This window comes from Lathamus discolor, chromosome 4 (genome assembly GCF_037157495.1).
Source record: "Lathamus discolor isolate bLatDis1 chromosome 4, bLatDis1.hap1, whole genome shotgun sequence".
NCBI lineage: Eukaryota > Metazoa > Chordata > Aves > Psittaciformes > Psittacidae > Lathamus > Lathamus discolor.
In genome coordinates, this window is record NC_088887.1 from 98092843 (window position 1) to 98106287 (window position 13445).

Here is a 13445-nt window from a genome sequence, read left to right on the forward strand (position 1 = left end):
CAAACCTCTTTTTTAATGACTATATCCTCTCGTTTCTCCATATTTTCCTGCTCCAACTTCATGAGTTCTCTCTGAATCTTTTGGCGCTTCATTTCCAAAGACAGCTCATGATCATAATCATAATTAACATCTCCATTATCAGAGTCTTTATTATAAAAAAAAAGTAAATAGATTAGTAAACAATTACATATGAAATAATAATAATTAGCATATTGGATGCAACACAAATATTTCAGTGACTTTTAAGCACTGCATGAATGGATTAATGAAGCTAAGACCAATCTCTTTAATTATGCATGTAAACTTGAAAAAAAATCCAGTTAGTTCCACAGAAACTGCAGTTAAGTTTTTAAACTCCATTAACAAAAACACCTTAACTTCAGAGACTTGCATCAATTAAGCTCAGTTAGCAAGGAAAACTCAGTAAACCATTTATCTATATTTAAATAACAAAAAGGAGTATATCTTCATGAAATCCAAAAATATGCAGAGCACTACTTAACTGGGAAATCTCATATGAAAAAGATCTAGGTACTGAAGCATGATACTAGAGCGCTTTGTGTCATAGAGTATCTTGCAAATCAATTGATACACTTGATTATATCTACAAATTGAATTTAAAATAAGAAGTCTGTATAACCTCTCTTACTGGATTAATGCACACTAGAAGAGTATTTCTGTCTTAAAACATTATTACTGTTTGATTTCCGTATCAGAAAAGGTGCTATTTCTCTCACTCTTTCATTAGGTCATGGCTAGTTAATATCATGCTTCAAGCTTTGCAACTGAAATCTTACTGAAAATTAAAGCAATTTACTCACTCCGTTTGCATTTCTTATTATAAGGCTATTTTAGTTTAATGCTCAAAAAGTACTTTAGGAAAATAACTGTCAGAGAAAAGATGACTTCATTAAGAAGTTATTAGCTTTCACTCCCCCTCCTATGTACAGGAACTATATAAAAGATTCTGCAATAACTGAACTCAGTCTACAAATGCCCTTTATGTTCCAAAAAGGCATGGGAACAGCTTACAGAGAGGGGCAGTTCCCAACAGCATAATTTCTTTCCCAGTCCATCTACCTGCTTATACAGCACACAGTAGAACCTAACAGATGGTAATTCTACTTCAGCCATATAGCTACAATCAACATTATTTTGATAAAACATAGTTTTCAAGATGAAAGCCTCAATGTGTAGAACTTCAGACATTTATACTATGTATTTATATAAAACTTGAGGGTTCTATGTTCCAAACTTTTTTGACTTAAGATTCTACTTCCATGTATACATGTCATAGTCTGCTGTTTCTTAAATCATGCTGAAAAGAAAATTTTGAAAGGAGTGAAAATATATCACAGCTTCTATTCATGTACTGTGACATGCAAAACAACATTTGCAACACTTACCTCACATGCTAAAGTCACCTACTTAATGAAATTTACAGAGGAGCTTCATCCCAAAAACAACTTGCAGCATACTTTATTGCAAACACCTTCACTACATGTGAATTCACTTAGAATGGATCAGGATTCTCATCTTCTATTGCAATATTGTAACTACTGACGCACTGACACAAAACTACACAAATACTACAGTTCATTAGAACTAGCCATAATTTCACTGTCAGGTGAGCTTGGTCTCTAACAAAAGTGAAACTCAGGAGGAAATAGACAGTCTTTTCCTCAAGCAGACAAGTACTATAAACAAGGACAATAAAATCAGCTTTTAACCACTAAACAAAACAAAAAAGCCCATACACGAGAAAAATGAGGACAGAAGATAATGCAAGACTCCTACCATTCCTGGAGTGTTTTCAGATTGCTACCTTCAACTGTTGAGCTGTTGTTATACTCATCCAATGAAGCCCTTGTTAATGAGACAGTCTACGCCATTACAAATTATGCAACAAAACCCTGTTGATTTTTTAATTCAAAGGAGTTATTCTCTCTCCTCAGACTGCTCAATTCTGAAATTACTTTGGATGTAACTTGGATTCAACTAGTGATCTAAATGTGAAAGGTTCCGCTATAGAGTAGCCTATGGCCAAGTTTCTTGTTGTCTAAGGAGTCTTTAAAAGTGAAAAAAAGCACGCGTTTTTAAAATAAGTTGGTTTTAGCACTGTAGCAGTCGAACTACAAAGCAAAGACTGCTTCTTTGCTCACCTCCAAAACTAAAAATTAATGGCTACTGCATAAAAGTATTATGTTTAGACACCAAATTTTCAAACATGTTACTTTACATACAGCCCAGTAATCTTGTAATTCATTGAGTTGTAGAGGGACCATTCATTTCATTACACTTACCTTCTCTATTTGTTTCCCAATCCCCATTTTCCTCTTCACTTTCTGGTGTTCTCTCTTTTGTAATTTTGATATCCTCTTTTTCCCTGTGTCTTCCTCGTGAAGACTCTTTCTATAAGGGGAAAAATGCAGCATTAGAGTAAACTTTTTTATTTTAAAAGAAGACTGAAGAAGGTATATTTTACATGGCATTTTGGCTGGGTTTTTTTTATAGTTCAAAAAGTATTTCTCCCTTTAGCCTGCTGAACAAATACCTTCTTAAATAAGCAGAGATTCCACAGGCAACATGATCAAATGCAATTTCAAATAATCAGTATGCAAACAGCAGGTGGGGAAAAGAGAAGAAAGGTTTCATAAAGTAAGAAGGTTTAAGGGCAGGGCAAGCAACAAGCATGTATCAGAGAACAAAGTTTAAAACAGAAACTGAAAGAACAGATCAGGTTCTTGAGCTGATAGCTTAACAAACATCGGAAGAGTATAATTTTACCAGCTTGAGTGAAAGTTCTCAGCTGTAAATAAGAATACTTATAAGCAAGGCAGATGAGCCTCAGAAGCTGAACCATCTAACTCTCCACAGGATAAAGAATTTGGGAAAATAATAAATAATAAAAAACCCAGAGACCCTTCACTGGCAGAAGGAATGAGGGGAAGAAAAAGGCTAAAGCAGCACACTGGAATCAAGTTTTGTTGGTAACTTTGTATTTGAACTTTCACTGGCCCTGAGCTATTAAACAAGTCAAACTACTGCAGCAGCACCATTTTGCATGTGGCAGATGGTCCTGTGGACTCCTAAGGAAGCCAAAGACTGTTCTTACTGGAAAGAAATTTCAAAAGGTAACTGAACCCGTGCTGTTCTTTCCCCCCAGCTAAATTCCAGTAGTAATCGATACATAAATACATCATTGCCACTGCTGAAGTGACATTCCTTAAATAATCTACCTGGGATAAAGTAGAGCACAGGACAAAGTTTTTCACTATTTGCCAAAAAAAAAAAAAAAATTCTAAAAGAACATTCAAGCTTAGAAGTATCTCAGGTTAATTTACTAAGTAGGAAACCAGAAAGAGCAAATAATGAAAGTCTGTTCCATATCCCTTTTGTTCTCACCTCCCATAGTGCCTTCTTTTGCCTTTTGGGGATTCTTCAGTGTTGATACGTAGAAACCTTTGCTTTTATACCAAGAGAAGGAGATGCCTGAGAATTTCATTAGCTATCTCTTACTGAGACTTAAATTTTTTACTTAATTTCAATCCTTAACATCACCTTAGAAATACAGTAAGGAAATAACATAAGCTTATGGATAGTCACTCCCAAGTAAGTAAAATTCAACTACTATTCCTTTTTACTCACTGTTAAAATCTTATCTCTAGCTTAATGATATGATGACAGAACAAGTACTGTATTTATTTTACCTAGTGAACTAAACCAGATGCTTCAGCACACAGTTATTCTCAAGCCTCTCATCTTGATGCATTCAGTGTACCATATTCAAAGGCTCAGAAGCAATCAGTCACTATGTAAGACAAAGGAGTTTCACAGTAAAGAACTAATTTGTGTCATATTTAATTTAAAGCAGCTTGTAGAATAAGGAAAAAAAAGGTGGGGGGAGGAGAAAGAGAGGTTTCTCCATTTCATAACAGGATCTCTAAAATGATGCACAAGACGCTAACCTCTCAAGTAGTGTTGGTTACTGACATCACCTAAGCCATCACCACAAGATGTACTAAAGACATTTCAGTCTAAGAGCAAGAACTGTACTATACAAAGCAAGATACTTTAAAAGAAAATTCCTCTAATGACATTGGAAAACCTTAACTTCATCAAAAAGCCTGCCCTGCAAACACTTTTATTTTCTTAGAGTATCTTAAGATTTCTAAACTGCCCTCTTTGAAAGACTGCATCTGTTATATTAAACTGTGTACTTCCACTCTATACTCCAACTCGTACAATATAAACAAACAATAAACAATTTCTGAAATACAAACACTAGTTTCTGTTAGTCCAACACTACTTTTTACTAGCAAACTGAAATACACATTTTATACTACACAATCCTACACAACCGGTGTAGTACTGGTTACATGTTGCCTACATCTCCAAACTTACAACCAAACACAAGCATCTAGAAACAACCTGTATTTTCTCCTTTCAGTGGAGTGGTTCAGTAGTGGCACAATTATACTTCTACAGAAGAACTGAGAGCAAAAACATCTATGAAAGGAATTTTATTGAATTACTGAATATAGGGGAAGGGAATAGACAATTTTTATGCAAGCATGCTATTTTACAAGTCTGGACAACTTGATCCGAGCCCATTTATACACTAAATGACTTAAGTTTATTTGCCAGGAGAAAGATTCTGGTAACACTGCATCTTGAAAAACATATCTCAGTTTAGAAATTGAGTATTCAGTCCTGGGGTCACAAATCTAGAATTTAAATTATTATGGTTTAGAAGACATATTTGAATTTTCTCATTGCAAAAATCTTCAAGGTATTCCTTCCATTGTACTTGTCCCACTTACAACACATTTAATTCCCTCACACTACAGGAAATATTTCCTTCATATAGACCTGCTTGTACTTCACAGAGGTCTTTTTGTCTCTCCCTTAGTAAGCCAAGAATAAAGTAAGTCAAGCTCCAAAGGCCAGCAGAATGTCTCTGACTTGTACTTGAAGACGCTGCATCAAATTTAACCGCACTTGTGAACTATTTTTCTGCAGACTCTGAAAAAACCCATTTACTACGCAAGAAATAATAACCTTTCACAATAATATATTTATTAAAAAATATATAAAATAAAGAAGTTGTGGATTGTCCTAAGAGTAAACAAGTTAGTAGACCTTATCTTGCTGTTCTCAGGTATGTGCTCACAGTTAAACTATTTATATGTGCTAGATGATTACAGTTTAATTATCAGTTAATTTGACATTCAGAAGAAATGCTACTTAGGAAAAAAAAAAACAAAACAAAAAAACCATGACATTATGGCTAAGATTTTATTTAACTTAACATCTACTTAAGTTGAAGTTCCACACCCCATAAGATATGATCAGCAGCCTACAGCACAAGACTTGATGTCTACTTGAATGAATTTCCCACCACAGCCAGAGGAGTCTGGCCAAGCACAAAAGAACTCATTCAGTTGGCAAAACATACTTCTAGCCAAGCAGTATTATTTTACCAACACCAGCAGAGAGAATATTTGTAAGACTCTTACAACCTATAATTCTTACAAGGCAGAAACTTCAGTTTCAGCCTTATCAGCACATGTACACAAAGCAGAAATATAAACTAATTCAAAAGCACAGATGCCTTTAAATCTAAAATAAGCTATCAAGTATTACAGATAGAATCTTTTAGGCAAGCACGGTACTATTTTGCTCTAGGTATAATACCTTTATAGTGTAAACTACTACCACACTACACAAATGTACAAGAAAATGAATCTGAAGTTTGCCTGAAATTAACAGGTACTGTTTCCATTTCAGAGAGGGAAGACAATTATGACTTCCATTTCCAGTAGAGTTATTCAAACGCCATACTGATAAAGAGCACAGATACGAAACAGGTAATATACAATCCTTACAAAAACCCTTTCCTAAATGTACATTAAGTTCTTCCAACTATTTCTCCCAAATCACACACACCTCCCAGGTAACACTTTAGCTAATACTTCATATACTCCAATGTAGCTGTCTTCATAATACAGAGAAAATTTCAACATAAAAATTTCCAACTAAATACAGTAGCAGCATGAACCTACTTATTGATATCGTAATTGATACACTACAGACAGCGCTGAAATAATTCTGAGCACAAATCTGAGAAATACAGAAACAACTGAGTTCAACGTAGTTGTCCACGCAACGCAGCATATTGTCTCTGAAAATAACAGCACAAGACATGAAGATATAAGGAATATATTCTATAAGCTGTCCTTACAGGAAGTTTCTTCCTAAATACACACAGATTGTGCTAGTTATCTTATATCTCCAAAGAACAAGAAAAGTCTTCTAAGATGATTTTATACTAGTTATATTGTCTCAACTTTTTGTGGAACCTACTCAGATTTTTGAATGTATCTTCTGGCAATCAGGTAGAATTGTCATATATAACATAAACAGCATTTCCCCTCATCATTTAAAATTTGTCACTCTTTCTACTGGGATAAAGTATGAACATGACGCATTTAATTTACATTATCTTAACCATACATTACATACATTAGCCACATGTCCTTTTTTCTCTCCAGTCTCTCACTTCCTTGCCCACTTCAAAAATACTTTGTATTTTCTTGCATGCAGGTGATCATAACCAAACAGCATTTCAAATAAAACTGGACCATGAATTTCTACAACATAATATTGATCATTTTCTATTCCATTTTTATATATGAATGTTTGCTTCTGCAACTGTGACTGCACTTTGAACAGATAGTTTTATTGAGCTGTCCACAATAACTTCTTTTTCTACTGGAAGGCTTCAGTTACTTTTCAAATACTCATTCATGATTCTTTGTTTTAAATATGTTCTTAATTGTGCATTACCTTGCACTTGCCAGCACCGAGTTTCACCTGCCATTGTACTGACAAAAACTATCTTTCCCCAACCTCTGTGGCATTCCTCAGACTTTAGTAATCTCAACTGTTTTCTTATCTTCTGTAAAATTTGACATTAGGGATATCCAACATTGTTTTCACATTCTTAAAAAGTTATAGATCTTTAGATGAAGCACCATAACATCCTCTGAACTTTATCATTTGAAATTAATCTAAAATTTTCCCCTTAGCTAGCTTCTAAATCTGACAATATTATACCTGCTATTCTTCGACTATCTAATATGCCTCAAAAGCCTTGTTTCAAAAGAAGCTATTTAAGGTTTCACCTGTATCAAACAGTTCTTTCTTAACCCCTACGCTCTGTTAAAATTTCATGCTAGTAGACTACTGAAGCACAAATTCTGCCTGCAGGAACAGTGCTGCTCTTTCAAAAAAAAAACAAACAAACAAAAAAACAATTAGGAAACTTTTTATGGAACAAGCTACTTTTCATTATTTCAAAACAAAGTTAAGATTTCTTATCCAGCTCCTCTGTTATCCCAAAAGCTTTAGTAAGAGATGGAAACATCAGATATTAGATCTCCACCATAGTAGTAGCTCTAATGATGGAGCAAGATTTTCATTAGCAGTTCAGTCAGTTCAGTCTTCTGTTCTTTTAGATATCCTGGTTCTTTGCAATGCAACTCTTGATGACTGTTCCCTCTTCATCTATTGTTCCAGAAAATTTTCTTTGGATATCCCACATTTGAAAGTTACCTCCATGTAAATAATGTAAAAGTTCAGCGGTTTCCTCAGCCTTCTGTTTTATCAGATTGAAGCAGAGCAATTTTTTTTCCTCTGCAGTGTGCTTACCCTGTAAATAATTCTTGGGTACTTCAACAGACCCGCTAATTCTATGATGCTTTTTGATTCCTGCTTCAAGTTCATCTTTATTTGGGTTTTAGTTGTTTAAAAGTATTTTATTATTACATTAATAGAACACTATAAAAGCATGAATTCTTACCAAAAGTAAGAATTACATCAAAATCAGAGTTGTACAGTTCAGTTGGACAGAAGAAGTTACGATAAATTTTTAATAACGGTTGGACAAAAACACTTCTCCCACCAACCATGTACTCAATAACTGACAGTTTATTCAAACTATTAGAAAAATAAAAGAAACACATTCAAGTAAAAGAGTAAAAAGATCAAAAGTTTACATAAATTAACAGCAACTGAAAACATGATTGAAAGGTAAGCCATTCTCTTAATTTAATGATAGCAGCTGCTGTTGATTTCTTTACACCTGACATAAAAATTCATTTTATACAGCAAGTAGGAACAGAGTGAGAGGAAATAAAAAACAGAATGCTGTTAATACCTGCAGAAGCAAACCTGATTTTTCACAGATAAAAATTTTTAGTTGCTATTCATATGAAAATGGTCTTAAAAAACATGATGCAGGAATACACTGGTGCTATTGTTACACAGGTTCAGGGTCACACTACCAACTCTGCCCCTATCCATTTGTAACATCAGGAACAGATAATACGATTTAAAAATAAGTAAGTTCTGGTATTTCAGAGGTATAGGGCTGCAGAAAGCTGATTAAAAAAAATGAGAATGACAATGGATGAATTTTTTGCAAAATCCAAAAAATGAGCAGTTGGGATGGCTGATCAGTCTGTGAGGAGGAGGGTGAAATGAACCAGCACAACAGTAACTGTGTGGTCTCATCAAAAGCAAATTTGGAACAACTGGAGTCAGAATGCATGTGAACAATGGATATGAGTAAGTGCTGGGGGGAAAAACAGTGGATGATTGGAACAACAGTTAATACACTTTCTTGGTAATAACCAGAGTCTGCAATATTATTAAATAATAAGTATCAGTATCCATACATTTTAGTCTGCGGGGTTTGTAAAATCTTTGGGCACCACAAGAACAGAAAGTGCTATAAAATTGCAATATGATACAATTGTTAAGACACTTCATAATAAAATATGCCACATGCTATGTACAAAATTATCAGTTCATTAAAACATTTTAAATATTACAAGTCACCACAATCAGGCTTCTAGGACACATTGCCCAATTGCTACTGAGGGATTCTGGAGTTCTGCAAACTCCATTCTTACCCTAACAGGAGAGGACGATTCCTCTGTACTTCGCTTCTGTGGCTCTGCTTCAACATCTTGACGTTTGTTCTTCATTCTTTCCCGAAGATCTCCAGTGGGTCTTTCTGGTGACCTGTTTAATACAGAAACATAATATAACCAGTTCTGTGGGACTATTTCTAAACAAATACAAGCTATCATTTTATTTAGCATATACATAAAGAAGCTAAACCTCCCACCAAGAAGTGAAATAGATGAATAAAAAAAAACAAAACTACTTTGTTCTAATGGGCTTAAGCATTCTAAAAAACCAACTCTTTCAGAACATCAAGGAAAACTTGACTCTAAGAAGAAAACTTACTTGTATACGTATATGACATGACTTGGTTACTACTCTAGATCAGTTTCAGGTGATCTGATCCAGAATAAATCTTTTTCTGACCATCACTGTGTTCCACAATCACTCTTACCAAGTCTTTCAAGATATCTTTAGCCTTCTGCATATTCTAAGCTGCACCATTTTAATATATATCTTTTATATATATATATGTGTGTGTATATATATATATATAAAACACAATTAATGCAGAGTCAAATTACTTTAGACTAGCAATGATAGTCATACAGAAGCACAACTCTGAATACAGATGAAGCCTGCAAGTGGCGATAACATGACCTCTAAGTGCCATCCTCCCACGGCCTTAGCGAGACTGCCACAGGAAAAACCCTGTTGCAAGACCATGCACCAGAAATTCACTCCTGGAGGTCTCCTCTATTTTCCATTTTTGCAGTAACGTAATTACTTTGTTACTTCATTACAAAATATTGGATGAACTCTAGCAGTCATGTAAGGTTAACATATATTTTCTGTAAAAAGGTATTATGAGAAGGGAAAGGATCATCCTATCCTACCACATCTATGTAATTTTGTCACCTTAGTATGTATTCACAAGTTCTTTATCCCTTATGAGTTTAAAGATAACAGCCTTTGCATTCAAACAAGTTCCTAAGCAAAGGGGATGGATATAAGAGCTGCTTCAAATGATCTTTCAGTTCAAGAAAACAAATTTTCTCTTCATATAAAACTGGACTGATACTGAGTTTTGTACTTCTGTGACGGCTGTCAGCTGTTAACTACAGATTCCTCCATGATACAGATGTATGAAAGTGTTGGATCTGTACCTATCAGTTTACACTAAAAAATCATAAAGAGATAATTGATACTGCCTTACTTGATTAGAAGTTATATGTACTATTTGAATTAGGAAGTCTGCACTTGTTTTTCAGACCGAATTAGGGTTTCCATTTAGAAAGTGTCATTTCTCCCACCCTTCCTCTGTCACGTAAGTACATCATAGATTGTCTTTCACAGTTTATGCATATAAAAATCTAAATTAATGATTTAATTTTCAACCTGTGCATATCTGAAAAACAGTAACTGGTTTCCACTTCACCTTTTGCAGTGTTGTCAATATTTAATTCATTAAATTGTGCCATAAGGTTAAGTGTTTTAGGATCCAAGAATAAAAAGACCAGCGACTGCTCTCATTTTAAATACATTTAATTCTTCATGAAGTTTTAAATACAGGTCAATCTAGACTGGAGGAAAGGTATGAAATGGTAGCACACTGCTTCTTTCAGCACTAAGGATCAAATAATATCCAGCATACAAATATAAACAAGTCATCTTCTTTGCATGCATATCATCTTTAAAGCATCTGACTTTAGAAAAGGTATTAAATTAGCAAAGGTATTCAGGCTTTTTTTTTTTTCCCCTCACCCACCTTAGAAAGATAATTCCTTTGCATTATGGAAACACTCTGAAGCATTCCAACCATCAGCTACCTCAACAAATAAACTGTTTTCAAACATTATAGTAGCAATATATGCCTTATTTTATAATAAGACTTAGCTATGGCACAAAGGATTTGAATTTGTGAAAGTGAAAATTAATTTTAAAGGCAAAAAATGTAAGCTAATGTAACATGGTTCCTCAACAGGAGCAATTTCAGGTATATAAAACAGTAGCTAAAAGAGAAAGCAACAGAACTTCCACTGAATGCAGCTCATGTACTTGGTTTTTAATACCTTTTTTTTTTTAAAGAAAAAAGCTATACACTAGAGTGAAAAAACACTGAAACCATTTCACCCTTAATTAGTATCTTTTTCAGTATGGGAAGGAAGAAAAAACTTATTATTCAAATCTACTTAAAGATTACAAAAGTTACCAAGAAATCACAGAAATGAAAAAAGCTACAGCTTCAGGCTTGGAGTTTGTTAGCGGGGCTTTTTTTTGTTTGGTTTTGTTCTTTTCTTCTTCAGCTTTAGGAGAACACTGGGACAAAATGTCATGGTTAACCATCCTAGCACTTCTTCCCCAAAATCATCATAATCCCCAAAAAAGTCAAATTTTAAGAAATAATTATTCAGAAATCTGAACAGTTTTCAGATACTTTAACTTAATGCACAGAAAAACAAGCTCGTCTGATTTTTCTTTCAGGTATACCACAACTTTAATTTGGCTTCTTTTTTACCTAACCTTCCACTTGCTCCCCCTCCAAAAGGGATCTTTGATTATTACAGGTAACACACACTGCTGAATTCCAACAGGTAACTATAGTTTTACCTCTACAGTTAAATGCGTGGCTAGATTGCAACTGGTAGAACCTTTCACACAAAAGGCTCCACAGCATTATACCTGTACACTGAAAGCAGAAAACTACTCAACAAAAAAATGACTTAATATTTTGTGATGGGCTTACTTCTTCAGTAGGGCCTAAAATGCAGAATTTCATCATTTCAAAATTTAAGCAGTGACATTAAGCAATTTTAAACCACATTACTTGTGCAACAGCTCAGTTCTGCATGTTCAGCAGCTTAGTTAGGAAATACACGTTCATAACAGTCCCTCCATTTGCCTCTTAACAGTGTCAGGAGTAACTACCCAGCAGCAGGCACACATTACAACATACCTTTTGAGCATATCTGTGTATGCTTGTGTGCACACACGTGCAGGCATTAGCAAATGACAATTATTAGTGTGAAATGTATATATTATAATTGCTCATGAAATATTGTCCCATTTTTTTCAGTTTCCCATACAATAGTATTTGAACCTCACGAAATCTGTAAGTTCTTACCCAATATCACTGCTGGTTTGGTTTTAAAAATGGTTTCATGATCCAGAATGAACATGATCAGACAGGCAGGCTAAGAAAGGGAAGTTACGATGGCATAGATACATATGTATACGGTATAAGGGAACCATCAGGAAGCAGCCAAGCAGCTACCCAACAATTTACAAGTGGAGCAAGAGAGGAAAGTTCCTTGTGGGATAGCATGTTTACACACAGCTCTCTTCTTGTTAGTTTCTCCATACTTTGGATGCCTGGAAGACTGGCAGGTCTATTAACAAATTCTTAATATCCTCATCAGGAAAGGTTTGCATGCTGAAACATGCTAGGTTCCCTTTTTTGTAACAGGAAGATTAAAATTCATGCTGTGAGAAGCAGCATTAATGCTGAAACAGAGTTATACTGAAACTAAAGAGTCTTCTTCACACTTCAGAGTCAAGTTTTCCTACTGCCTCGTGAGATTCTGAGTTTTGGGAGGCGTTATGGTCAGATAAAAACCATTAACAGTGAGATTTATTTCAGACAGGTATGAAATTGAAAGGGCAAGACAGAAAGGCAGCAAGACTTGCTTTGTCCTACCAAAACCGCTTGCCTTTACCAGCAGGTCTGGCTGAATGCATGTAGACACACCACCACTACGTTGTCCCAGATACCTGAACAAGAATACAGCTTGAATACTGAACTGCTGTGGAAGCAGCATGAGCTTGGCTTGCAAGAAGCCAATAAAACTGCATTCAAAATTCTGGATAACATTTGTAAAAATCTCTGTAATGTTAAATGACATGAAATTGTCATCACTTTATCATGTACATAAATCAGTTTTTTCTGTGCCTGGCCATGAGGTATTACCAGAATCTTTTGAATACAAGCATGCTTTTTTCATTTGTCTGTTATGGTGTGTGTGTTATGTGTATGTGGAAGGCAGGTAGAGGCTTCCTCACCCTTTTTAAGAACACGTAAATGTTAAATGTGTCAAACAGATAAGCAGCAAGATTTGTCCTTTGACTTTTTCATATAGTCCCAGTAAAAAAAGTTAACAATAAAAAGAAGGAAACTGATGTTATTCTTAAATGTCAGTAGTGACAGTGAAGTAGAAACAACAGCTTTAATCATTAAAAGAAATGTCACTTTTCTTCAAATGACCAAGCAGAACTACACACTGAGTGTTCCAAACACTGAAAGCAAGGAGAAAGTGACATTCTAGAAGTTTTAAAACTTAATTTCTACCAGTAAATCACTCATTTTTCCCATTTGGAACATTCAGTACAGAACAGAGTAAAATTTTTTTCACACTGAAAGAAACATTAAACTCAGTGATGTATTTTGTATCCCAGCTGCTACCACCTTAGAAACA

At 34.7% G+C, this 13445-nt stretch overlaps 1 protein-coding gene across 4 annotated transcripts in view; it reads right to left on the bottom strand.

Moving 5' to 3' along the window:
* ZC3H13 (zinc finger CCCH-type containing 13) overlaps positions 1–13445 on the bottom strand; it is a 48295-nt gene that overhangs the window by 26973 nt on the left and 7877 nt on the right. For all 4 annotated transcript variants that reach the window (XM_065678225.1, XM_065678223.1, XM_065678224.1 and 1 more), the window contains exons 4-6: positions 8979–9090; positions 2304–2412; positions 6–145 (exon numbers count right to left, since the gene is read on the bottom strand). In XM_065678225.1, coding sequence (XP_065534297.1) covers positions 6–145; positions 2304–2412; positions 8979–9090 — 361 coding nt within the window. The remainder of the gene's footprint in view (positions 1–5; positions 146–2303; positions 2413–8978; positions 9091–13445) is intronic.